The 24,870-nt window shown below is 39.7% G+C and overlaps 1 protein-coding gene across 2 annotated transcripts in view; it reads right to left on the bottom strand.

The window, feature by feature from the left end:
* NUP160 (nucleoporin 160) overlaps positions 1–24,870 on the bottom strand; it is a 52,971-nt gene that overhangs the window by 12,990 nt on the left and 15,111 nt on the right. For both annotated transcript variants that reach the window (XM_060104157.1, XM_060104158.1), the window contains 14 exons: positions 23,462–23,546; positions 21,811–21,879; positions 19,703–19,786; positions 19,273–19,443; positions 18,407–18,506; positions 17,965–18,130; positions 17,154–17,281; positions 16,902–17,062; positions 15,027–15,160; positions 14,295–14,365; positions 13,451–13,610; positions 11,748–11,817; positions 11,065–11,163; positions 10,134–10,253 (listed from right to left, as the gene is read on the bottom strand). In XM_060104157.1, the coding sequence (XP_059960140.1) occupies positions 10,134–10,253; positions 11,065–11,163; positions 11,748–11,817; positions 13,451–13,610; positions 14,295–14,365; positions 15,027–15,160; positions 16,902–17,062; positions 17,154–17,281; positions 17,965–18,130; positions 18,407–18,506; positions 19,273–19,443; positions 19,703–19,786; positions 21,811–21,879; positions 23,462–23,546 (1,618 nt within the window). The remainder of the gene's footprint in view (positions 1–10,133; positions 10,254–11,064; positions 11,164–11,747; positions 11,818–13,450; positions 13,611–14,294; positions 14,366–15,026; positions 15,161–16,901; positions 17,063–17,153; positions 17,282–17,964; positions 18,131–18,406; positions 18,507–19,272; positions 19,444–19,702; positions 19,787–21,810; positions 21,880–23,461; positions 23,547–24,870) is intronic.

Below are 24,870 nucleotides of genomic sequence, written 5' to 3'. Positions count from 1 at the left end.
CTTGTAAAAACACTAAAGGGAATACATTAATATTTGACATAACCCATTTCTAATACAACATAGGATAGTGCTCTTTAAACTTTTTTGATTGTCCACCCTATTAAGAATGTCTGAGTACACTCCCCAGACATTTATTTATACTATATACACACATTTCTAAAAAATATGTATAATAACACTTTCAAAATAGAAATTTCTTAAAGATGAAGATAAAGGTAGTTTAAAAATTATTATTTGTAGTTATTAGTACTTACTGATTATTTGTTTTTTCTGTCTTATTAGCAGTATAAAAACATCCTTTTCTCCTGGATGCTTACAGTTTTTTTTTCTTAAGGTTATACTTTTTTTTTTTTTTTTTTTGCAGTACGCGGGCCTCTCACTGTTGTGGCCTCTCCCGTTGCGGAGCACAGGTTCCGGACGCACAGGCTCAGCGGCCATGGCTCACGGGCCTAGCCGCTCCGTGACATGTGGGATCTTCCCGGACCAGGGCACGAACCCATGTCCCCTGCATCGGCAGGCAGACTCAACCACTGCGCCACCAGGGAAGCCCCCTGAGTTGACATTTTAATTCAAGGTAGTTAGATTTTAAAGTGGCATTCTTGAAAAGTTCAATTGTTTCTGGCTGATTCTCAGACCTGATTATAGACTGTCACTGTTTTTACCTTGCAATGTGGTTGATGAAGAGCCTATATCAAAAGTAGAAGTGCCAGCCCTATCTTATCCTCATTTGTTCGTATGTACTTTGTTAATATTATATTCAATCTGGCTGCTTCACAGGAATTTTTTTTGGCCACACCACGCATGGGATGTGGGATCTTAGTTCCCCAACCAGGGATCGAACCCACGCCCCCTGCATTGGCAGCATGGAGTCTTAGCCACTGGACCACCAGGGAAGTCCCTTCACAGGAATTTTTAAAAGCAAGTCCATACTGTGAAGGTGATTTTCATTATTTTAAAATTTTATTTATTTATTTATTTAATGGAAGTATAGTTGATTTACAATGTGTTAATTACTGCCGTACAGCAAAGTGATTCAGTTATACATATATACACATTCTTTTTTTTTTCGGTGATTTTCATTACAATTAAGCAATATAATGTGTAAATCAGCTTAACCAGGCAAACATACTGAAACCAGGTGGATGAGTGACAGTGCCACTCGGCAGCCCCGCCCCTCGCTGCGACTCACTTTTCCCTCGATACTAAGTGACAAATGACCACCTGGTGAAAGGACCAAATAAGGGCACCACAGTCAATTCTGATATTAAACATTAGCACATCTTAATTTATTTGTTCTGTGAGTGAGTCCACTGGAGCAGTGATTTTTCATGTTTTTTTTTTTTTTTCAGTGATGAAAACTATGGAGTGTCTCCACAGAAAAAAATACAAAACGCTTTGCACGTATTTTCAGGGGATGTATTGATACCTCAAACCTATCTGGCCTCAGATTAAAAATCTTTACTTAAAATTCAAAATAATTTTCTCATTAGTAGAATGGCAGACAATTATTAAGAGTTACAAATCTACTTCCGTATAAATTCATTTATCTCTTTAACAAGCAATGAACAAACTGTGAAGCCTGCTCTTGTTGCATTTACTTTTTGGTAGGAAATCCAAATAAACAAGTAACGTAGAATCTAGGGGCGGAGTCAAGATGGCAGACTAGGAGGACGCAGAATTTGAGTCTCCTCACAACTAGGGCACCTACAGGAACCGGGGGGTGGGGGGGACCATGGACGCCTAAGGGGATGGCAGGAACCTCCAGCGACCGGGTAGGATGTGGGAAGTGGGGGGAAGTGAGGGGGGAGGAGAAGTGGAGGCGGGACAGGACTGGTGCCCCTGAGGTGCAGCTGGGGGAGGGGGAGGGATCCCACACCCGAAGGGGGAAGTTGGGGGACCACTGGGAGGGCAGAGGATCAAAAGGGAGAGTGGCCAGGTTTCCCTGCCCACCTGGGCCCCCGGGAGCCTGCTGAGATCTGGGCCTGATCTTCTGCCCACCTAGGCCCCCTCCAGCCGTGCGGGTCCTGAGGAAGTGGGAGGGAGGGAAGGGGGAGCAAAAATAAAGGCTGGATCTACGGGACCACACCCCTGAGGGGCAGCTGGGGGAGGGGAGGAGTTCCTACACCCAGCAGAACCCACCCACGGTTAGGGGTCCAGTGGTGATGGGGGAGAACCTGGGGGAGACCGTGGGGGGAGAGGGGGGCACAGAGGAATGGAAGGGAACGCAGCCAGCACTTTCCCTGTCCACTTAGGCACCAGAGAGCCTGCTGGGCTCTGGGGCCCAATCCTCTGCCCGGGGAGCCTCCCTCCTGCAGCACAGAGCCCAAGCCCCACCCCTACACCCCCACCCAGGGCCACAGCTCTAGACTTGGAGACCCCCTCTGAGACACCCTCCAACACGCTGGGCCTAAACCCCACCCACACACCCTCACCCAAGGCCTTACTCCTGACTCCTGAACCCCACACTCCAGAGGCCCTCCTTGGGAGGTGCTGCCACTCCCCTTCCATGCAAGTCCTAAGCAGAGGCCCCACCCTACAACTGAATGTCACCCTGGCTAGGCCTCACCCCCAAGGCCTTTTCCAGCTGTGTGGGTCCTAAGTCCATGCCCTGCCCCATGCTCAGATGTCACCCCCCACCCACCTAGGTCTTGCCCCAGCCTAAACCATGCCACTGCCTAAGTTCTGCCCCCACCTAAACTCTGCCCCCGTAGCCAACGCTTTTTTGTTTTCTTTTCTTTTTAGATTGGGGTTCTGTTTTACCTTGTTGATTCATTTATATTTTTATTTTTTCAAATAAATCTTTTATTTTTCTACTTTTATTTTATTCTTTATACTTTGTTATTGTTCTGCTCCTTTTGGCTTGTTCCTCCCCCCTCCGCCGCCGCCCTTTTTTCTGTTGTGGTTTTATTTTACCTTGTTGCAGTTGTTTCAATTATATTTTTATTTTTCCTAATATATTTTTTATCTTTCTAATTTTATTTTGTTTTTTATTCTTTGTTATTGTATTGCTCCTTTTTTTTTTTTTTCCCACACCACACGGCTTGTGGGATCTTGGTTCCCAGGCTGGAGGTCGGGCCCAAGCTCCTGTGGTGGGAGCTCTGAATCCAAACCGCTGAACTAACAGAGAACCTCAGACCCCAGGGAATATTAATCAGAGTGAGGCCTCCTGGAGGTCTCATCTCGGCACCAAGACCTGGCTCCTCCCAACTGCCTGCAAACTCCAGTGCTGGATGCCTCAGGCCAAACAACCAGTAAGACAGGAATACAGCTTCACCCATCAAAAAAAGAAAAAAAAAAAAAAAGAAATGACTAAAAAATATGTTACAAAGGAGCAAGGTAAAAACCTACAAGAGCAAATAAATGAAGATGAAATAGGCAACCTACCTGAAAAAGAATTCAGAGTAATGATAGCAAAGATGATCCAAAATCTCAGAAACAGAATGGAGAAAATACAAGAAACATTCAACAAGGATCAAGAACTAAAGAGCAAACAAACAGTGATGAACAACACAATAACTGAAATTAAAAATATTCTAGAAGGAATCAATAGCAGAATAACTGAGGCAGAAGAACAGATAAGTGACCTGCAAGATAAAATGGTGGAAATAACTGCCAGGGAGCAGAAGAAAAAAGAATGAAAAGAACTAAGGACAGTCTCGGTGACCTCTGGGACAACATTAAACGCACCAACATTCGAATTATAGGGGTCCCAGAAGAAGAAGAGGAAAAGAAAGGGTCTGAGAAAATATTTGAAGAGATTATAGTTGAAAACTTCCCTAACATGGGAAAGGAAATAGTCAATCAAGTCCAGGAAGCACAGAGAGTCCCATACAGGATAAACCCAAAGAGAAACACTCCAAGACACATACTAATCAAACTATCAAAAATTAAATACAAAGAAAAATGTTAAAAGCATCAAGGAAAAAGCAACAAATAACATACAAGGGAATCCCCATAAGGTTAACAGCTGATCTTTCAGCAGAAATTCTGCAAGCCAGAAAGGAGTGGCAGGACATATTTAAACTGATGAGAGGGAAAAACCTACAAGATTACTCTACCCAGCAAGGATCTCATTCAGATTCGATGGAGAAATCAAAAGCTTTACAGCAAGCAAAAGCTAACAGGATTCAGCACCACCAATCTACCTCTACAACAAATGCTACGGAACTTTTCAAAGCGGGAAACACAAGAGAAGAAAAAGATGCACAAAAACAAACCCAAATCAATTAAGAAAATGGTAATAGGAACATACATATCGATAATCACCTTGAATGTAAATGGATTAAATGGTCCAACCAAAAGACACAGACTGGCTGAATGCATACAAAAACAAGATGCTTATATATGCTGTCTACAAGAGACCCACTTCAGACCTAGGGACACGTACAGACTGAAAGTGAAGGGATGGAAAAAGATATTCCATGCAAATGGAAATCAAAAGAAAGCTGGAGTAGCAATACTCACATCAGATAAAATAGACTTTAAAATAAAGACTGTTATAAGAGATAAGGAGAGACACTACATAATGATCAAGGGATTGATCCAAGAAGAAAACATAACAATTATAAATATTTATGCATCCAACATAGGAGCACTTCAGTACATAAGGCCATAAAAGGAGAAATCGACAGTAACACAGTAATAGTGGGGGACTTTAATACCCCACTTACACCAATAGAAAGATCATCCAGACAGAAAATAAATAAGGAAACACAAGCTTTAAATGACACAACAGACAAGATAGACTTAATTGATATTTTTAGGACATTCCACCCGAAAGCAGAAGTATACACATTCTTATCAACTGCACACGGAACGTTCTCCAGAATAGATCACATTTTGGGTCACAAATCAAACCTTGGAAAATTTAAGAAAACTGAAACTGTATCAAGCATCTTTTCTGACCACAACGCTATGAGATTAGAAATCAATTACAGGAAAAAACAGTAAAAAACACAAACACATGGAGGCTAAACAGTGCACTGCTAAATAACCAAGAGATCACTGAAGAAATAAAAGAGGAAATAAAAAAATACCTAGAAACAAATGACAACGAAAACACAACAATCCAAAACCTATGGGACACAGCAAAAGCAGTTCTAAGAGGGAAGTTCACAACAATTCAAGCTCACCTCAGGAAACAAAAAAAATCTCAAATAAACATCTAAACTTACACCTAAAGCAACCAGAAAAAGAAGAACAAAGGAAACCCAAAATTAGTAGAATGAAAGAAATATAAAGATCAAGCAGAAATAAATGAAATAGAAACAAAGAAAACAATAGCAGAGATCAGTAAAACTAAAAGCTGGTTCTTTGAGAGGATAAACAAAATTGATAAACCTTTAGCCAGACTCATCAAGGAAAAAAGGGAGAGGACTCAAATCAATAAAATTAGAAATGAAAAAGGAGAGGTTACAACTGATACCATAGAAATACAAAAGATGATAAGAGACTACTACAAGCAACTATAAGCCAATAAAATGGATAACCTGAAAGAAATGGACAAATTCTTGGAAGAGTAAAACCTTCCAAGATAGAACCAGGAAGAATGAGAAAATATAAACAGACCAATCACAGGTAGTGAAATTGAAACTGTAATTAAAAATCTTCCAACAGAAGTCCAGGACAGATGGCTTCATAGGTGAATTCTATCAAACATTTAGAGAAGAATTAACACCTACCCTTCTCAAACTCTTCCAAAAAATTGTGGAGGGAGGAACACTCCCAAACTCATTCTACGAGGCCACCATCACCCTGATACCAAAACCGGACAAAGATATCACAAAAAAAGAAAATTACAGACCAATATCACTGATGAACACAGACACAAAAATCCTCAACAAAATACTAGCAAACAGAATCCAGCAACACATTAAAAGGATCATACACCATGATCAAGTGGGATTTTTCCCAGGGATGCAAGGATTCTTCAATATATGTAAAACAATCAATGTGATACACCATATAACAAATTGAAGAATAAAAACCATATAATCATTTTAATAGATGTAGAAAAAGCTTTTGACAAAATTCAACACCCATTTATGATGAAAACTCTCCAGAGAGTGGGCACAGAGGGAACCTATCTCAACAGAATAAAAGCCACATATGACAAACCCACAGCAAACATCATTCTCAATGGTGAAAAACTGAAAGCATTTCCTCTAAGATCAGGAACAAGACAAGGACGTTCACTCTCACCACTATTATTCAACATAGTATTGCACGTCCTAGCCACAGCAATCAGAGAGGAAAAAGAAATAAAAGGAATACAAATTGGAAAAGAAGAAGTAAAACTGTCCCTGTTTGCAGATGACATTATACTATACATAGAACATCCTAAAGATGCCACCAGAAAACTACTAGAAATAATCAATGAATTTGGTAAGGTTGCAGGATACAAAATTAATGCACAGAAATCTCTTGCATTCCTGTACATTAACAACGAAAGATCAGAAAGAGAAATTAAAGAAACAATCCCATTTTACCATCACAACAAAAAGAATAAAATACCTAGGAATAAACCTACCTAAGGAGGCAAAAGACCTGTACTCAGAAAACTATAAAACACTGATGAAAGAAATAAAAGATAACATAAACAGATGGAGAGATATACCATGCTCCTGGATTGGAAGAATCAATATTGTGAAAATGACTATACCACTCAAAGCAATCTATAGGTTCAATGCAATCCCTATCAAATTACCAATGGCATTTTTCACAGAACTAGAACAAGAAATTTTACAATTTGTATGGAAACACAAAAGACCCCGAATGGCCAAAGCAATCTTTGAGAAAGAAAAACAGAGCTGGAGGAATCAGGCTCCCTGACTTTAGACTATACTACAAAGCTACAGTAATGAAGACAGTATGGTACTGGCACAAATACAGAAATATAGATCAATGCAACAAGATAGAAAGCCCACACACATATATGGTCACCTTATCTTTGATAAAGGAGGCAAGAATAGAAAATGGAGAAAAGACGGCCTCTTCAATAAGTGGTGCTGGGAAAAATGGACAGCTACATGTAAAAGAATGAAATTAGAACACTCCCAGACTTCCCTGGTGGTGCAGTGGTTAAGAATCTGCCTGCCAGTGCAGGGGACAATCCCTGGTCTGGGAAGATCCCACATGCCACGGAGCAACTAAGCCCGTGCGCCACAACTACTGAGCCTGTGCTCTAGAGTCCACGAGCCACAACTACTGAGCCTGTGTGCCAGCTACTGAAGTCCACGCGCCTAGAGCCCGTGGTCCGCAACAGGAGAAGCCACTGTAATGAGAAGCTCTCAAACCACAAGGAAGAGTAGCCTCCGCTCACCACAACTACAGAAAGCCCGTGTGCAGCAACAAAGACCCGCTGCAGCCAAAAAAAAAAAAAAAAAAAAAAAAAGAACACTCCCTAACACCATACACAAAAATTAACTCAAAATGGATTAAAGACCTAAATGTAAAGTCAGACACTATAAAACTCTTAGAGGAAAACATAGGCAGAACACTCCATGACGTAAATCACAGCAAGATCCTTTTTGACCCACCTCCTAGAGTAATGGAAATAAAAACAAAAATAAACAAATGGGACCTAATGAAACTTAAAAGCTTTTGCACAGCAAAGGAAACCATAAACAAGACAAAAAGACAACCCTCAGAATGGGAGAAATTATTTGCAAACGAAGCAACGGACAAAGGATTAATCTCCAAGATATACAAGCAGCTCATGCAGGTCAATATCAAAAAAACAAGCAACCCAGTCCAAAAATGGGTGCAAGACCTAAATAGACATTTCTCCAAAGAAGACATACAGATGGCCAACAAACGCATGAAGAGATGCTCAACATCACTAATCATTAGAGAAATGCAAATCAAAACTACAATGAGGTATCACCTCACACCAGTCAGAATGGCCATCATCAAAAAATCTAGAAACAATAAATGCTGGAGAGGGTGTGGAGAAAAGGGAACCTCCTCCACTGTTGGTGGGAATGTAAACTGATACAACCACTATGGAGAACAGTATGGAGGTTCCTTAAAAAACTAAAAATAGAATTACCATATGACCCAGCAATCCTACTACTGGGCATATACCCTGAGAAAACCATAATTCAAAAAGAGACACATACCACAGTGTTCATTGCAGCACTATTTGCAATAGTCAGGATATGGAAACAACCTAAATGTCCATCAACAGATGACTGCATAAAGAAGATGTGGCACATGTATATAATGGAATATTACTCAGCCATAAAAAGGAACGAAATTGAGTTATTTGCAGTGAGGTGGATGGACCAAAACTCTGTCATACAGAGTGAAGTAACTCAGAAAGAGAAAAACAAATACTGTATGCTAATGCACATATATGGAATTTTAAAAAGCAGTACTGATGAACCTAGCGGCAGGGCAGAAATAAAGATGCAGACTAGAGGACAGACTTGAGGGCACTGGTGGAGGGGAGGGGAAGCTGGGATGAAGTCAGAGAGTAGCACTGACGTATATACACTACCAAATGTCAAATGGATGGCTAGTGGGAAGCTGCATAGCACAGGGAGATCAGCTCAGGGCTTTGTGACGACCTAGAGGAATGGCATAGGGAGGGTGGGAGGGAGGCTCAAGAGGGAGGGGATATGGGGATATATGTATACATACAGTTGATTCACTTTGTACAGCAGAAACTAACACAACATTGTAAAGCATTTATACTCCAATAAAGATGTGAAAAAAAACCCCATAGAATCTAAAATATAACATCAAGCATGGCTAAATGTCATAAAGAAAAATAAAGCGGGGCAAGGAGAGAGACTGCCCACAGCGCCTCACTCTGCACTAAGGGAGAGAAGGAGCAGGTGTGCAGGAGAGCATGTGCACGTCTGCTTCTTTGTAGGCAAGGCAGGGGGGAACTCTCAGGAGGTGACACAGGAGCAGAGACCTGAATGAAATGAGGGCATTAGAAACTTGACTACCTGGAGGAAGACCATTCCAGGATGAGGAACAGCAGGGAGAAAGGTCCTGAAGGGAATAGAGTATGTGCTTGGCTTTTATGAGACAGTAAGAAGGCCACTACTGTTATAGCTGAGTGAGTGACCAGAGGAAAGAGTAGAAGGAAAAAAAGGTCAGGAGGGGTACCCAGGGCTAAATCACAAACTAAGGCTAAATACAGCATTACAAGTTAATTCTTTGAGATATCAGCAAGATGAATACTAAGTAATAAAGTTCTAATGATGACAGAGTTAACAAAATTATATCATGATGGGAATTTCATTTAAGTTAAAAACATTTATCAGGGACTTCCTCGGTGGCACAGTGGTTAAGACTCCGTGCTCCCGGGCTTCCCTGGTGGCGCAGTGGTTGAGAGTCCGCCTGCCGATGCAGGGGACACGGGTTCGTGCCCCGATCCTGGAAGATCCCACATGCCGCGGAGCGGCTGGGCCCGCGAGCCATGGCCGCGGAGCCTGTGTGTCCGGAGCCTGTGCTCCGCAACGGGAGAGGCCACAGCAGTGAGAGGCCCGCGTACAGCAAAAAAAAAAAAAAAAAAAAAAAAAAGACTCCGTGCTCCCAATGCAGGGGGCCAGGGTTTGATCCCTGGTCAGGGAACTAGATCCCACATGCATGCCACAAGTAAGGAGCCCTCCTGCTGCAACTAAGACCCAGTGCAACCAAATAAAAAAAACCGAAAAAACAAAAAAAAATATATCAAATGTAAAAATATATGTTTCTTCAATTTCTCTAGGCAAATTCATTTTTCACTTCATTTGGAGATTCAGGGAGTGATTAAATTTTTATGTTATTTTTCTCCCCAAATACCAAACTAATATATTTCAGATACATTTTTTTAAACTGAAGTATAGTTAACTTACAATGTTGTGTTAGTTTCAAGTGTACAGCAAAGTGATTCAGTTATATTTATCTATATGTATATATTCATATTCTTTCTCAGATTCTTTTCCATTATAGGTTATTACAAGATATTGAGTATAGCTCCTTGTGCTATACAGTAGGTCCTTGTTGTTTACCTATTTTATATATAGTAGTGTGTATATGTTAATCTGAAACTCCTAATTTATCTGCCCCCTCCCCCCCGCCCTGTTACATTTGTACACAGGGTGGTGTAAGAAGGACCAAACCATGACAGAATATACCTTATCATAATACTGCTGCCTGGGGGTGGACACAATCTCCCCATCCTCTGAACGGATCAAGCGAGCTAAGAATTCCTCTTTGCCCACTTCAGATGCTGCCTGGCAGAAACATTCCAGAGCCTGGAGAAATAGAAGAATACAAAATGACTTATGATAGACTGTTCCACTTCTAGGTGCTATAAGTCAAGGGTTCTTGTACCAACGAAAACCAAAAAAGAAATAAAATTATTTAAGACCATTGACTGCATTTGCAGTTTCTGTCATATCTAAATTCTCTCTGATGCATTATTTAATATTTTCTTTAATTTATCTAACTTTTTAACTTAAATGCTGTTAGTTAAAAAGTAAACTTTAATAAGAAAATTTATGGATAAATGTGATACACCAACTGTAGCAACATGTTAACAATTGTAGAATTTGAGTGGGGGGGTATATAATTGTTTAGTATGAAAGTCTTTGAACTTTTCTTTGTTTGAAAAGCTCCATAACAGGATATCAAGAAAAAATTAGAAATGTAAACTACCATAATAGGAAGAAAACCAGAATAAAAAAAAGATATACAACTTCCCAGGTGGTGCAAGGGTTAAGAATCCACCTGCCAATGCAGGTGACATGGGTTCAAGCCCTGGTCCGGGAAGATCCCACATGCTGCAGAGCAACTAAGCCCGTGCGCCACAACTACTGAGCCTGTGCTCTAGAGCCTGCGAGCCACAACTACTGAGCTGATGCGCTTAGAGCCCTTGCTCTGCAACAGGAGAAGCCACTGCAATGAGAAGCCCGTGCACCGCAACAAAGAGTAGCCCCCGCTCACCACAACTAGAGAAAGCCCACGCACAGCAACGAAGACCCAACGCAGCCAAAAAAAAAAAAAAAGATATAATAAAAACAGTGTAACGGTTTAACAGTTGCTCATCTTTCAAATGCAGTTTACCTTCTGTCCCTCTCCTGTAACCAGGTAACACCGTCCCAGCATAAATCGACAGGAACCAACATTGACTTGACACCAAGGATGTAGCAGCTGAATATAATCCTTAAAGGCATAAAAGATGCTTTCTGATTAGAGAATAAATATTCCTTAAGGAGATACTCATTTCCAAGTTCTTCACAGAGGGAGAGAAGATAGTGGTCAATCAACACAAAAGTTGTATTTCCAGAAATCATCTGGAGATTAAAACTGAATCCTGTTAGTCCATTCTTATACTAGGTTATTAGACACTTTAAGAAAGCAAACAGGACTGCAATAACACTAACACATGTAAACAAACATGCACTTTCCATTCTAGCAATTTTCCAACTTTTGGTATTTACTGGTTCAACTGACTAGATTCCAGTGAAGGATTTATATGAAGACAATGGTATGTTTTCTTACTATAAAGAGAACCCAATAAAGAGAACTAACAAAAAAATACTCTATAAAAAATTGTTAGGAATGATACTGCCAAGAGGGAAGTAAAGGAAATCTCTCTGGGGTATGTTTCAGTGTAAATGAGTGTACATTATTGTGGTTCTTACTATTAGCCCAATTAAAATGCAGGAAACATTTACAAAGAAAAAAGTCCCAGAAACCCCATTCTTTACAAGAATGATTGCCCTGAAATGTTCAACAGTACTCACCTGCAATTGTACATACTGACAATTCCCCATCAAACATTCTAGAAAGAGGCAACCAGGATTGCTAGGCCATCTAGTCATTGGTTAAGGAGATTATTTACTGTTTTGGCAAAACTTAAATATATCAATACATGTTAGGCATCAAACTCCATGAAATGGCTTAATTTTTAAAAAGAAGGTAAAGAGGGGCTTCCCTGGTGGTGCACTGGTTAAGAATCCGCCTGCCAATGCAGGGGACACGGGTTCGAGCCCTGTTCTGGGAAGATCCCACATATCACGGAGCAACTAAGCCCCTGCGCCACAACTACTGAGCCTGCGTTCTAGAGCCCGCGAGCCACAACTACTGAAGCCTGCACGCCTAGAGCCCATGCTCCACAACAAGAGAAGCCACCGCAATGAGAAGCCTGTGCACCGCAACGAAGAGTAGCCCCCGCTCACTGCAACTACAGAAAGCCCGCGCACAGCAACAAAGACCCATCGCAACCAGAAATAAAATTTTTTTTAAAATTAATAATTAAAAAAAAAAAGGTAAAGGGAAGGTGGCGTAGCACACGTCCTTTCTATGTAATTATGTAACTTTAATATTAGACAAGCAGAGTGGAAAGGTTAGATACTAGGAGCCTAGTCACCTAGATTACAGCTCAGTTAACAATGGACTAAAGCATGTATTTCATCACTGGGTGGTCATTTCTAATTCAAGCTAGTATATTGCACAAGCATACTATGCCAGTGGATACCCAGTACCTAACATAGCGCCTGGCATACAGAGCCATTCAATAAATATTTTATGAATGTATGTTTTAAAAGAGAGCTAGGGCTTCCCTGGTGGCGCAGTGGTTAAGAATCTGCCTACCAATGCAGGCAACACGGGTTCAAGCCCTGGTCCCGGAAGATCCCACATGCCGTGGAGCAACTAAGCCCGTGTGCCACAACTACCGAGCCTGTGCTCTGGAGCCCGTGAGTCACAACTACTGAAGCCTGCACACCCTAGAGCCCGTGCTCCACAACAGAAGCCATTGCAATGAGAAGCCCACGCACCACAACAAGAAAAAGCCTGGGGCTTCCCTGGTGGCGCAGTGGTTAACAATCTGCCTGCCAATTCAGGGGACATGGGTTCGAGCCCTGGTCCGGGAAGATCCCACATGCCACAGAGCAACTAAGCCTGTGCGCCACAACTACTGAGCCTGCGCTCTAGAGCCCACGAGCCACAACTGCTGAAGCCCGCCCGCCTAGAGCCCGTGCTCTGCAACAAGAGAAGCCACCGCAATGAGAAGCCCCTGCACCGCAACGAAGATTAGCCCCCACTCGCCGCAACTAGAGAAAGCCTGTGTGCAGCAACGAAGACCCAACGCAGCCAAAAATAAAGTAAAATTAAAAAAAAAAAAAAAAAAAAAAAAAAAGAAAAAGCCTGCATTCAGTAACAAAGACCCAATGCAGCCAAAAATTAAAAAATAATGAATAAATTATAAAAAAAAGAGATCTAGGTATCAAATGTGTGTGCACCAATAAAATCTGGCTCAACTCATGAGCAAAAAAACAAATTAAAAGAAAATAAAAATTGGGATATCTGAAAATAAATATCATCTCTTGTTGGGGATAAGTACCCAACCTCACTAAAAATCTTCATTACACAGGCAGAATATTACTGAATCTTAGACTATTTGGATAAGAGAAACCATTCAACTGGCTTTTAAATGAAAGGATACAAAAGCTGCAATAAATAACTGGTAATTGCAGTAATCATCTCAGGCCAGTTCAACTCAGTCTGGCTGAGAGGTGCCTTTGGTTGAGAGAACAAATGAGATATAATGTGTTTTCTTGCAACTTCTTGGAAGAATAACTCCACAATTGTCTGAGGGCTAGATACTTAAAAACAAAAAGTTTTAACAGTCACCAACTTGTGATAGTAGTATCAATTTTCAGTTAAGACAGTCTACCGATTCATTTTATGCCTGTAACAAAGAACATTTTTTATTTCAAAATATAAAATGCATCACTGGTGTAATCAATGCCAATATAAATAAAAGCAATCTGTAAACTATGAAGTACTATATAAATTCAATAAAAAACCCATTTAACATTGTAGTCATTCCTTTTCTCTAGAAAGTGCTTCCAGTAAGTACAGTCCTAAGATTCTAAGTTTTATACCAAAACAACAGAAAATAAATTCTCCAGAATGGTTCTCAAGCGTGAGAGAGGGCTCCTTTTGAATATTTGTTGATGAAGACAAGATTACAAAAGCTATATGAACTTCGCAAATTAAAAAAAAAGATTTTGTTGAATTAATCACTGGAGTGTCAATATACAATGGAAAAGCAGCAGTGCATATAAACACACGCAATACCCTTCATTTATGTCTCATCTAGGGTTACATCTGCACAAACCTCTTGTCACAACCAGAGGTCTCAGGACACAGCTTGCTTGTACCCTCTCAAAGTGAAAGCACAGCCTAATCGACCTTTCCAAAGCAAAGGTGGCAAAAGACCACTTTAATGAATATGCAATAAATGCCAAACTTGAAATCAAATGCATACACAGTCCAGTCCTTACCGAACTTATGTGCCATTAAAGCAACAGAGTCAGTTAGTTCCAGTACTGATAAATGTTGAAGATTAGACTCCCTGTGAGGAAAAGGAAAACAAAAAAACAACAGCTCAATAAATTCTCCTATGCTAAACATTACCTCAACAAGTTAGCCTATCAAGAACACTGTCAATTTTATTAACAAATTACACATGAAAGCTCCATTGAAAGCACAAGAAAATCTGGAAAATGAGCCATGGTTTAGATTGTTGCCCATCGTATCATTCAGTGATCCGTCAATGAGAAGCCAGAGCAGAAATTTCTTAAGACCTCCATGCCATGAAAATCTTTCCCTTGCCAGAAAAAACAAAATGGCTTATCTAAGTGAAATGTGAGTCTTGTAGGTACATATTGAATTTTCTTTCTTCTTTTGGCTATAAAGAATCTCAGCCTACCCTTAATAACTAGCACATTTTTATGTGTGGTCTAACCTTCCCCATGACCTCATCTTATTATTTTGCCTTCAACAGGATTTGTCTTTGCATTATACATACACATATATAATAATAAATATATATTTATTATTTTCATTCTTAGAAGTTGCCTTTAACCTTTATAAAATGGAGTACCTGAAAGCTCTGAATTTTAAAGGCATATCAGTGCTATAACATAATATTAAAAATTTTTTTCTTTCAGACAATGGGAAAAATAATTAAGCTCACAATTTATTTTTAAAATAATCAGAACAATGAAACTCACAGTGTATCAACTGGAACATCAGTTGCCAAGCACTGACTTCCCCACTTAATGAGGTAATAAGATAAGAGTAGGGGAGCTGTTCGATGTAGTAGGTCTTGCTGAGCTTGAAAGAGCTGACTAGCTCCCCAAATCACCTATACATGGTGGGTGGGTGGGTGAGACAGTAAATAGCAATTAGTAATGATAACTCTTAGGTTCAGGTGGAGGTAGAATAAAATAACACAGTTACAAAGGGCATAAATAAAAGCAACACACACACATACATAAAAGCAACACACCTATTACATTCTGGGGTAGCAGGCAGCAAAAATATCTACCCATTTAACAGTACAAAATAATAAAAAGTAGCTCACCATGTCATGGGAGCTGATGGTGTAAAAGAAAACAACAAACAGCTTAACTTTCATTAAATCTGTAGGTTCAGGACTCAAGAAGAGTAACAGGGCAATCTAAGTCCTTTCTTAAGCTTCTGGTCTTAGGTAAAAATAGGTATGACCATTAGAGGAAAATTTTACAAGAATACCAAAAGCTTTAAAAATGTGCATAACTTTGGGACTTCTCTGGTGGTCCAGTGGTTAAGACTCCACGCTTCCACTGTGGGGTGCACAGGTTCATCAATCCCTGGTCGGGGAGCTAAGATCCGTATGCCACGCGGCGTGGCCAAAAAGAAAAAAACATGTGCGTTAACTTATGACCAATCAATTCTAGTTCTTAGAATTCATCCTGGAGATAGAGTCAAAGGGATGCAGAAAGTTCTATCTATAAGGGGACAACTGGCAACAACCTGGATGGCCACAGGATTGGTTGAATAAATTAAAATTATAGTAGGTAACTATTAAAAATAATGTTGTATAAAAATAGTTAGTAACATGTGAACATGCTGGTGAGATTTGTAAAGTGGAAGAATAAAAACCACCAGATTCTGAAAAATAATATATAGCATATACTAATTTCCTAATAAAATTTAAAAACCATTTGCAGAGAAAAAAAATGGGTGTATAACAAAATGTAAATAGTGGGACTTCCCTGGTCCAGTGGGTAAGACTCCACGCTTCCAATGCAGGGGGCCCAGCTTTGATCCCTGGTTGGGGAACTAGATCCCGCAGGCATGATGCAACTAAGAGTCCGCATGCCGCAACAAAAAGATCTCGCATGCCTCAACTAAGACCCGGTGCAGCAAAATAAATAAATAAATAAATATTAAAGAAAAAAAAATGTAATAGTGGTTATCACTGGGTAGAAGATTACAGATGAATTCCCTGGTGGTCCAGTGGTTAGAACTCAGGCTTTCACTGTCAGCGTCTGGGTTCAATCCCTGGTTGGGGCACTAAGATCCTGCAAGCCATGTGGCAAACAAACAAAAAAACAAACAAAAATACCCCCCAAAACCTGAAGAAATGGAAGAATCTACAAAGATTAAAAAGAACTCAGTTAGTAAGGGCTGCCCTAAGTGACAGACTCTCAGGAAAGGTTCCTGTTTCTCCTTGGTGTCCTAAACCAATCATCTTCCTAAATGTTTTTTCCTTATTTTTACCTGAAATTCTGCCATTAGCAACGTATTTGATTTAATAAATTCTGATTTAAAAAGTAAAAATATCCCTGGGAGCCCCAAAGGCCTTTCAGCTATTTATACATTAACATGAATTAGTTTAATTAGACTGCTTCCTTGTCAGGTTCAGATGAGTGAGATAAATGGGACTTCTGATGGTGGGCAGAAAGGTAATTTTTGAACATAAAACATTCAGTAGGTGGGGAGAAGAGGGCAGTTGTATGGCAACAAGAGTCTGGTGGCTCTCAGAGCTGACATTCTGCTATGTGCCGGTAGGTCAAGAAGAGGTTTCAGATGTTACAAGCTTTCCCTCAAGTAGTACTTACTGCATCTCCTAGCCTCATTAGTAGCTGCTGTAAGATCAAGAGGTCTCGGCAGATGAGGAAGCGAGTACTGGCAATTTTACACACACTTCTGCACACAATACGCCCTGCTGTGCTACTACCATAGAGCTGGGAAAGATTCAATCGAATATTCAAAGGCTGAGCTGTAATTAAAAAAAAAAAAAAAAAAAAACAGTTAAATGTATCACTGTTTTCTCTAAATCAGAGAGGTACATTTGTTGTTTTGTCATTTACCTGGATTGAATCCCTTTTCCATTTCCACTTCTGTTTCATAATCCATTTCCCGTATAAGAAATCCAATGGCATGGGCTGGGTTCCTAATCTCTTGCAGTTTACTACAAATATCCTCCATCACATTGTCTCTATAAGGAAATTAGAAAACTCCTATTACTACCGAGAATATATGAGATAGACTCTATATGCCGTATAAGCTAAATGCTCTATGAAACATGAAAACCAGCCATATAATAAAGGAGTAGAGATAATCACTCTGGTGTACAAGATACTTTTACTCCATGTAGAAATTTTTCCCTCATTTATTTTTGGAAATGACAGACAAAATGAATGTGAGAAAAATACTTTTACATTTTAGAATTTATAGCTCAGTTAATAGCCAGACCATAATTCATGAGTCTGTTTCCAAACCTGAATTCATGTATTAGATTTTCTGTTTAAAAGCTGAAATACCTACTGAGAATCACGGCAATTAATTTTAAGCCTCTACTTTGTACACACTTGAGTGTACATTAAAAACCCGATTTGGGGGGCTTCCCTGGTAGCGCAGTGGTTGAGAGTCCGCCTGCCAATGCAGGGGACACGGGTTCGTGCTCCAGTCCGGGAAGATCCCACGTGCCGCGGAGCGGCTGGGCCCATGAGCCATGGTCACTAAGCCTGCGCATCTGGAGCCTGTGCTCCGCAACGGGAGAGGCCACAACAGTGAGAGGCCCGCGTACCGCAAGAAACAAACAAAAAAACCCCCTGATTTTGGCACTAAGAATTGCTAAATTTCCATTAGGAAATGGACTTTACCCTAAATTCTCCTTACACATCAATAGTGATCAAATCTTCCAGAATCTGTTCTGCAGCCTTTTCTGGAGACTGTAGGTTGTAACAACTCATTTCCATCATTACTGCCATATCCATAGTTACTGACTCTCCAATCAGCCGAAGGCATTTTATGAGACATACGACATCCCGAGCAACATCCACATCTATAAGCAAGAGAAAGTTGACATTCATGTCTCAAGCCAATGAAGAGCTGCTAGCTAATATTATATTAAATTAAAATATTAATAATTAAATGCCAGGTATCTATCTGAGGTCTTAAAGATGTTTAGGCCTCTTCAGTTTCCCCTAAAATATCTACAATGTGGTAAAGTGGCCAGGAAAAACCACAGTGGAAATCAATGTTTTCTGCATTCATTTGAAAGAAATCATAGGGTTCATCGCAGAAAGGGCTTAGATATGGACATAACAATTACTATTACCATCAGATATGGCTGTCTCATCCTCTGTCAAAAGATTCTCATCAGGGAGGAGATATAAATGGTCCACTAAGGAGGAAGGCACAAGGAAAGACAGGTACCCCTGGAAATACAAATCTTCCAGTTACATTTGTTTTCAGTGAATGTTTAAAGATAAAAAATATTTGAGACCTGAATCTTATCATGAGCTAACCCCAGACAAATCCAAATTAAGGGACACTCTACCAAACAACAGGTATAGTCTTCAAAAAAATGTCAGTGTCATGAAAGACAAAGAAGGGCTGACAACAGCTGGAGATTAAGCTAAAGAAACCTGACAACTAAATAAATGCAAGATCTTGGATTGGATCCCAGATCAAGAATAAAAATTGTAAGCACAACTGGTAAAATCTGAATATAAACTGTATTATATTATATCAATATCAAACTGCCTGATCTTTAAATTGTGCTGTGGTATATAAGAAGACCCTTGTGCTTAAGATACATGCTAAAATGTGTAAGGATTAAGGGGAATGATGTTTACAACTAACTCTCAAGTGGCTCAGGAAGAAAAAAACATATCTATAGAAAGAAAAGAAGCAATGGAAGTTAATGAACAGTGAATCTGGTTGAAGAGTATACAGAAGTTCTCTGCATTACTCTTGTAACTTTCAAATTAGAAATCACTTCAATACAAAACAAGATGCAAAAAAGTATAAATAATGCAGAAGAATATTTAAACAAAAATGAACTATAATTTTAGGACCCCCACCCAACAAAAAACCCACCAAAATCCTAAAAGCGAACTACAATATACAATAGACACTACATTCTGAAAGACCCACTGAACAGTCTAAAGGAGTTCTTCTGTTATGTTTCTGCTCTCTTACTTTTTTCAGCAGGCACACCATGTTTGTGTGTGGATTCAAATGTAGGGCAAGAGGATGAGAAAGGCCTTCTTGATACTGAAGACAACAGGCATAGAACTTGCACCAAAATTCCTGTTGTAAATTTCGGAACTCTTCCTGGGAAAATTCATACTCTGTTACACTTCCTTGGAGCTGGCAACAACAAAAAAAACCCTCTTGATACCATTTGGGATCTTTCTCCCCCCAAAACATAATTGTTTAATATCATTTTACTAAGCTATAGGCAAATGAATATCCCTTATGCATTACATGCCATAGACTAATTAAAAGGTTTAGACATTTATATTTCTTACTAACAAGGTCCAATGAACAATTTGAACAATTTCTCAGTACCAATCTACTCCATAGGGAGATGAAAGAAATTATCATTCTTTCTTTACCCAAAGCTCACCTCACTTTCAACAGCTAAAGTAACTTCTTTCTTTAGTTCATTCCAGGAGAGATCTAAATTCCTGTCAGTTCCTCGACAGAAAATCTAAAAATAAAACAGACACAAAGAGACACTTTAGAGTATCACATAATACTAAAAACTGAATGAAAAATACTCCAGGTCAGAAGATACTGAGGTAATATACTATACAATAGAGACTGGACATGCCTGAAACACACATTTACTCTTAACATTGCGCAAATAATTTCTTTTTATAAATTGACTGATTGATTGATTGATTGGCTGCGTTGGGTCCTTGTTGTTGCCCGTGGGCTTTCTCTGGTTGTGGTGAGTGGGGCTACTCTTTTTTGGGGTGCTCGGGCTTCTCACTGTGGTAGCTTCTCCTGTTGTGGAGCACGGGCTCTAGGCACATGGGCTTCAGTAGTGTGGCTTGTGGGCTCTAGAGTGCAGGCTCAGTAGTTGTGGTGCACGGGCTTAGCTGCTCCGCAGCATGTGGGATCTTCCCGGACCAGGGCTTGAACCCGTGTCCCCTGCATTGGCAGGCGGATTCTTACCCACTGCACCACCAGGGAAGTCGTATGCAGATAACTTCTAATTGTGAAATCATAGCAACTTTGAAATAGTTTCTATAGTCCAGAATAAACTATAGAAGCTCATGAATCTGTAAGAATTATAATTGGGTACATCTGGATCATTACAAAAAGCAAAAGGAAACATAATGGCTATTGCTTATCTGGAGGAAGATATAAGATGATGCCCAACATATACATCCTGACTGGCACAAAGGTGAGTTAGAGTAGTGGTGGGGTAGGTCACTCTAATGGGAATAATTCTCCTAAGGCAAAGCTTGTGAATGCCTTACTGATTATTCAATATCTCCGTGTGCATGAGATACCATGAGAAATCATACACGTGATTACTGTTAATAAGAAGGGCTGATGAGATGAAAGAAATAATACCTTAGAAGAAAGTGACCATGTCATCCTGGAGTTTTATTAGAGAGAAAACAGAAAACATAGAATAGCCAGATATTTAAGAATGTACCTAGAAGAAAAGTCAAGGATCTGGAAACCATATCACCTGAGAGAAAGTTAAGGAACTGGGTATATTTTTACCCTGCAGAAAGATAACATGGAAGGATTCTTAAAATATTTGAAGGGTTGCTTTATAGAAGAGACATGTTCTATGAAGTTCCCAAAGAAAGATGCCACCTAAATGATGGGGGGTTAAATTTGATCCAATACTGGGATGAACTTTTTTTTTTTTTTTGGCCGTACCGCACGGCTTGTGGGATCTTAGTTCCCTGACCAGGGATTGAACTTGGGTCTGGGCAGTGAAAGTGCCAAGTCCTAACCACAGGACTGCCAGGGAATTCCCAGGGTTGAACTTTTAAGTGGCACAGTTTTGAACAGTAAGTCACAAAAGAGCTGGTGAGAGACTTGTCACTGGAGGCAGACACAACTAGAAGCTGAATAGCTGTCTGTCAGAGAAGCCTCAGAAGGTATTTCTGCTTTGTGTGGAGGTCAGATCAGGAGATTCTAAGGAACTTTTCAATTCTATAAGTGATTATTCTATTTTAAATTCATGAAGCTAAGTAGCAATTTAAGAAAGCCTAAGTGACTTTAAAGTAAAGAATTATTTTGGAAAAGGTTAAGCATCTCTTAAACCATGTAACTTTGAAGCTTAGATTATTTTCTTGAACCTGAACCAAGTCAGACCTTCACTATACTAACAAAAGGGTAAAAACAATACCATCAAACCTACCCAAGAAAACTTCTTTCAAGTATAGAGATTATATGCAGTGTAGTATGGTATATCTTTTTACAATAGTGTAGGTACAAGTTTCTCTTTTTACTACTGGCATGCTTCAGTAGTCATTGGGAAAGTGCCCTTAATCCTATTTCCCCGCCTGGACTCTTGCTATTTTTATGGAAAGAACATTTTAAAAAATTACAATAGCATTTATAAACACATGTATATACAGTTGCAAAACTATGTTTGGTATTAGTATATGCAAAACAACAAAAGTTAATAGTAATCATTAATTATATAATATTAGTAATAAAATAAGAGAGTCTTAAATGAACACTAAGTATTTTCTCACTGACCTGTAAAGCTTTACATAAAGCTGCATTAATGAATCGCCCTGGTGTAAAAAGACTCTGCAAATACATCTCCTGTTAGAACATTGAAACAAGAATTAGTATCATTCTAAAAAAGATAAAATTTGGAAAAATCTGAACGAACAATTCAACACATTAAAACCAAAGGCTGCATTCCTATTACATGAATGTGGAAATTGTGCCCTTCAGCAATTGAGCAGTAACAAGTGGCAGAGCAGTCATCTGTTTTCACACTGTGAAGCCTGCAGTGTCTTTGAGTCAACTAGATGTACTACACTGAGAATGCTGTGTTCCTCATGGTGCACTTCAGTGGGTTCCACTGGAAAACACAGCTTGTCAAATACCAATCTTAAATGCAAGAGTTGTATCTAGTTTATTAGTGACAAACACTGGTAAGAGAATAATTAAACTAAGGTGGTTTCTACACCATCCACAAAAGAACTCATTTTATGGTTTACATATAAAAGAAAAGGAATTGATAATAATAGGTATTATATGTAAAAAACAAACAAAAAAACCTGCAGTAAGCTCTCACAGGTGGCGAAATGAAGTAGAGAGAACAAAATGGAAAGTCTTATGCTGCCTATGGTCTCATTTTGACCAAATTTTATAAACCAAATTTGGCAATAAGCAGCAAACCTGGCTGACCTTCATTCACGTTTCCTTCCTTCTACTGAGGTTCTAGGAGATATTTATAAAATGACCAAAATGGAGAAAAACAAGAATTTTAATAATTATCATGTGATTTTGGCTTTTAGACAAAAGTTAAGTGCCAATAAACTCTTGGGATTAAAATTTTTGCAATATTCAATTTCAGATATTCAAAATGGGTTTTCCAATCCTACAAAGAGTCATTGTTTCAGACCCAGAGCCCATGACCTTTATCTCATTTTAATACTAATGCATCAACTGAAAGTTTTTCTTCCATTTATCTTGAGGATGTCCTTGAAAAACAGGGAAATTGACCTGTTTTGATATTGCATTACCTTTTAAAGTTATGTTCGTCATAGCTTATACCTCTTGTGTCTAGTTTTTATGCATATATTCACATGGTTAGTATAGTGGACACCTACTGTCTGTGCCTGCCTAGAATCCATTTCCCCTTCTTTTACCAACAAATCCCTTACCTTTCTCTGAAGAACCATTCCTCCCGTACCCATACCCAACTGACTTCACCCTCCACAATAGCAAGGCCCATGCCGGACATGTTTCTCATGCCAAGCCAGAATATTCTATTCCTTCTGATCAGAGTGACTATGCCAGGAATTAGCACATGACTTAAGCCAGGCCAGTGTCAACTCCAGGGCCTGGAACAGAAGTGGTCTTTCCCCTGGGGTTGCTAAGTTCACAGAAGGCAAGCTTGGCTCAGAAAGCCTGCCGGACAATAAACCCAACAAGGAGGAAAGCAGAATTGAGACAAAGGAGAGATCAAGCCCTGAAGGCATTGTTTCAGCCATGGCTGAAACCAGGTAACTCTGAACTTCCCAGCAGCACAAGCCAATACATTCAGCTTAAGTCAGTTTGAGGTAGATTTCTTTCATCTGCAGCTGAAAGAGTTCTGCTAATACAACTGGTTCTTCTCAAACTAACGATCAGGGTAAATCATCTCCTTACATAAGATTTTAGCATTGCTTACTCTGGGGTCTTGATCATCTCTGATAATGATTTCTTCCTCTGGCAGAGGCTGCATAAAAACTGGATTCCACTGACCTGCAACATTACTACAGAGAGAAAAAGTCCATCAGTCTACATAAAGATGATGAATAAAAATGAAGCTTATGTTGTTAGCAGTATTTGGGCAGGGAGGGTCCCATCACTGAACCTCTGCTACTACTGCTTGATCAATTCTATTAAAAGTTTCCAAAAAAAGAAACATATTCAGGGCTTCCCTGGCGGCTCAGTGGTTGAGAGTCCGCCTGCCGATGCAGGGGACACGGGTTCGTGCCCCGGTCTGGGAGGATTCCACATGCCGCGGAGCGGCTGGGCCCGTGAGCCATGGCCGATGAGCCTGCGCGTCCGGAGCCTGTGCTCCACAGCGGGAGAGGCCACAGCGGTGAGAGGCCCGCGTACCGCAAAAAAAAAAAAAAAAAAAAAAAAAAAAAGAAACATATTCATAGCAGAGTCTGGACTATAGAAGTCCTCTTACTTGTTCTAATAGGCAGCTTCCTGAAATTAAAACCCTAAACACAAATCTACAAATAATAGCTAACTTTCATTCTGCATTTACCATATGCTGCACATTATACTAGGTGCAATTCTAGATACTATTCATGTATAACTTACGATAACTCTTTGAAGGATACACTACCCTCATTTTTAAGATGTCAAAAGTGAGGTTTAGGGTATCTCAAAGCTAGTAAGTTGTACAACCAGGATTCAAACTCTCACCTGACCGCAGATTCTTTGCTTGAATGCCATCTATAAGGAGTACTCTCTATCTTCTGAGGTGTGGTTCAGGGTCAATCTGGGGGCAACCACTCCTAGAATTCTATTCTAGAATATAGGGTCATGAGAGACCTGCTTGAGCTCAATTAGTTTACAGCTGACTCTTGAACGACATGGGGGGGTTACAGGTGTCGACCCTCTGTGCAGTCAAAAATCCATGTATAACTTATTCAAGCAACTGCAGATCAAACAGTACTGCAGTATTTACTACTGAAAACAATCCGTGTAATAAGCAGACCCCCCCACCTACCCAGTTCAAATCCATGTTGTTTGAGGGTCAACTGCAGTTCCAGGGCCGTCAAACTATGTTCCAGGGAATCCTCCACAGGTGTTTCAGGGACTACACAAGTGTTTGATTCAAAATTTGTTTTTAAATGTATTTTGTAACTATTAAAAATGTTAAAATGAATATTATGTACATTAAAAATATCAGATATTCCAAATATATCTAATATTAGAGTTATCATGTTAATTGTGTTATAATTTTATATTCATAAAATACTGGTTTTGTTATATATTGGAGTTCATTATCTTTTTTTTTTTTTTTTTTTTTTTGCAGTATGAGGGCCTCTCACTGTTGTGGCCTCTCCCGTTGTGGAG

This window comes from Mesoplodon densirostris, chromosome 7, assembly GCF_025265405.1.
Source record: "Mesoplodon densirostris isolate mMesDen1 chromosome 7, mMesDen1 primary haplotype, whole genome shotgun sequence".
Lineage (NCBI taxonomy): Eukaryota > Metazoa > Chordata > Mammalia > Artiodactyla > Ziphiidae > Mesoplodon > Mesoplodon densirostris.
The sequence above is the reverse complement of the archived record's forward strand: the minus strand, read 5'-3'. Positions and strand labels throughout refer to the sequence as shown.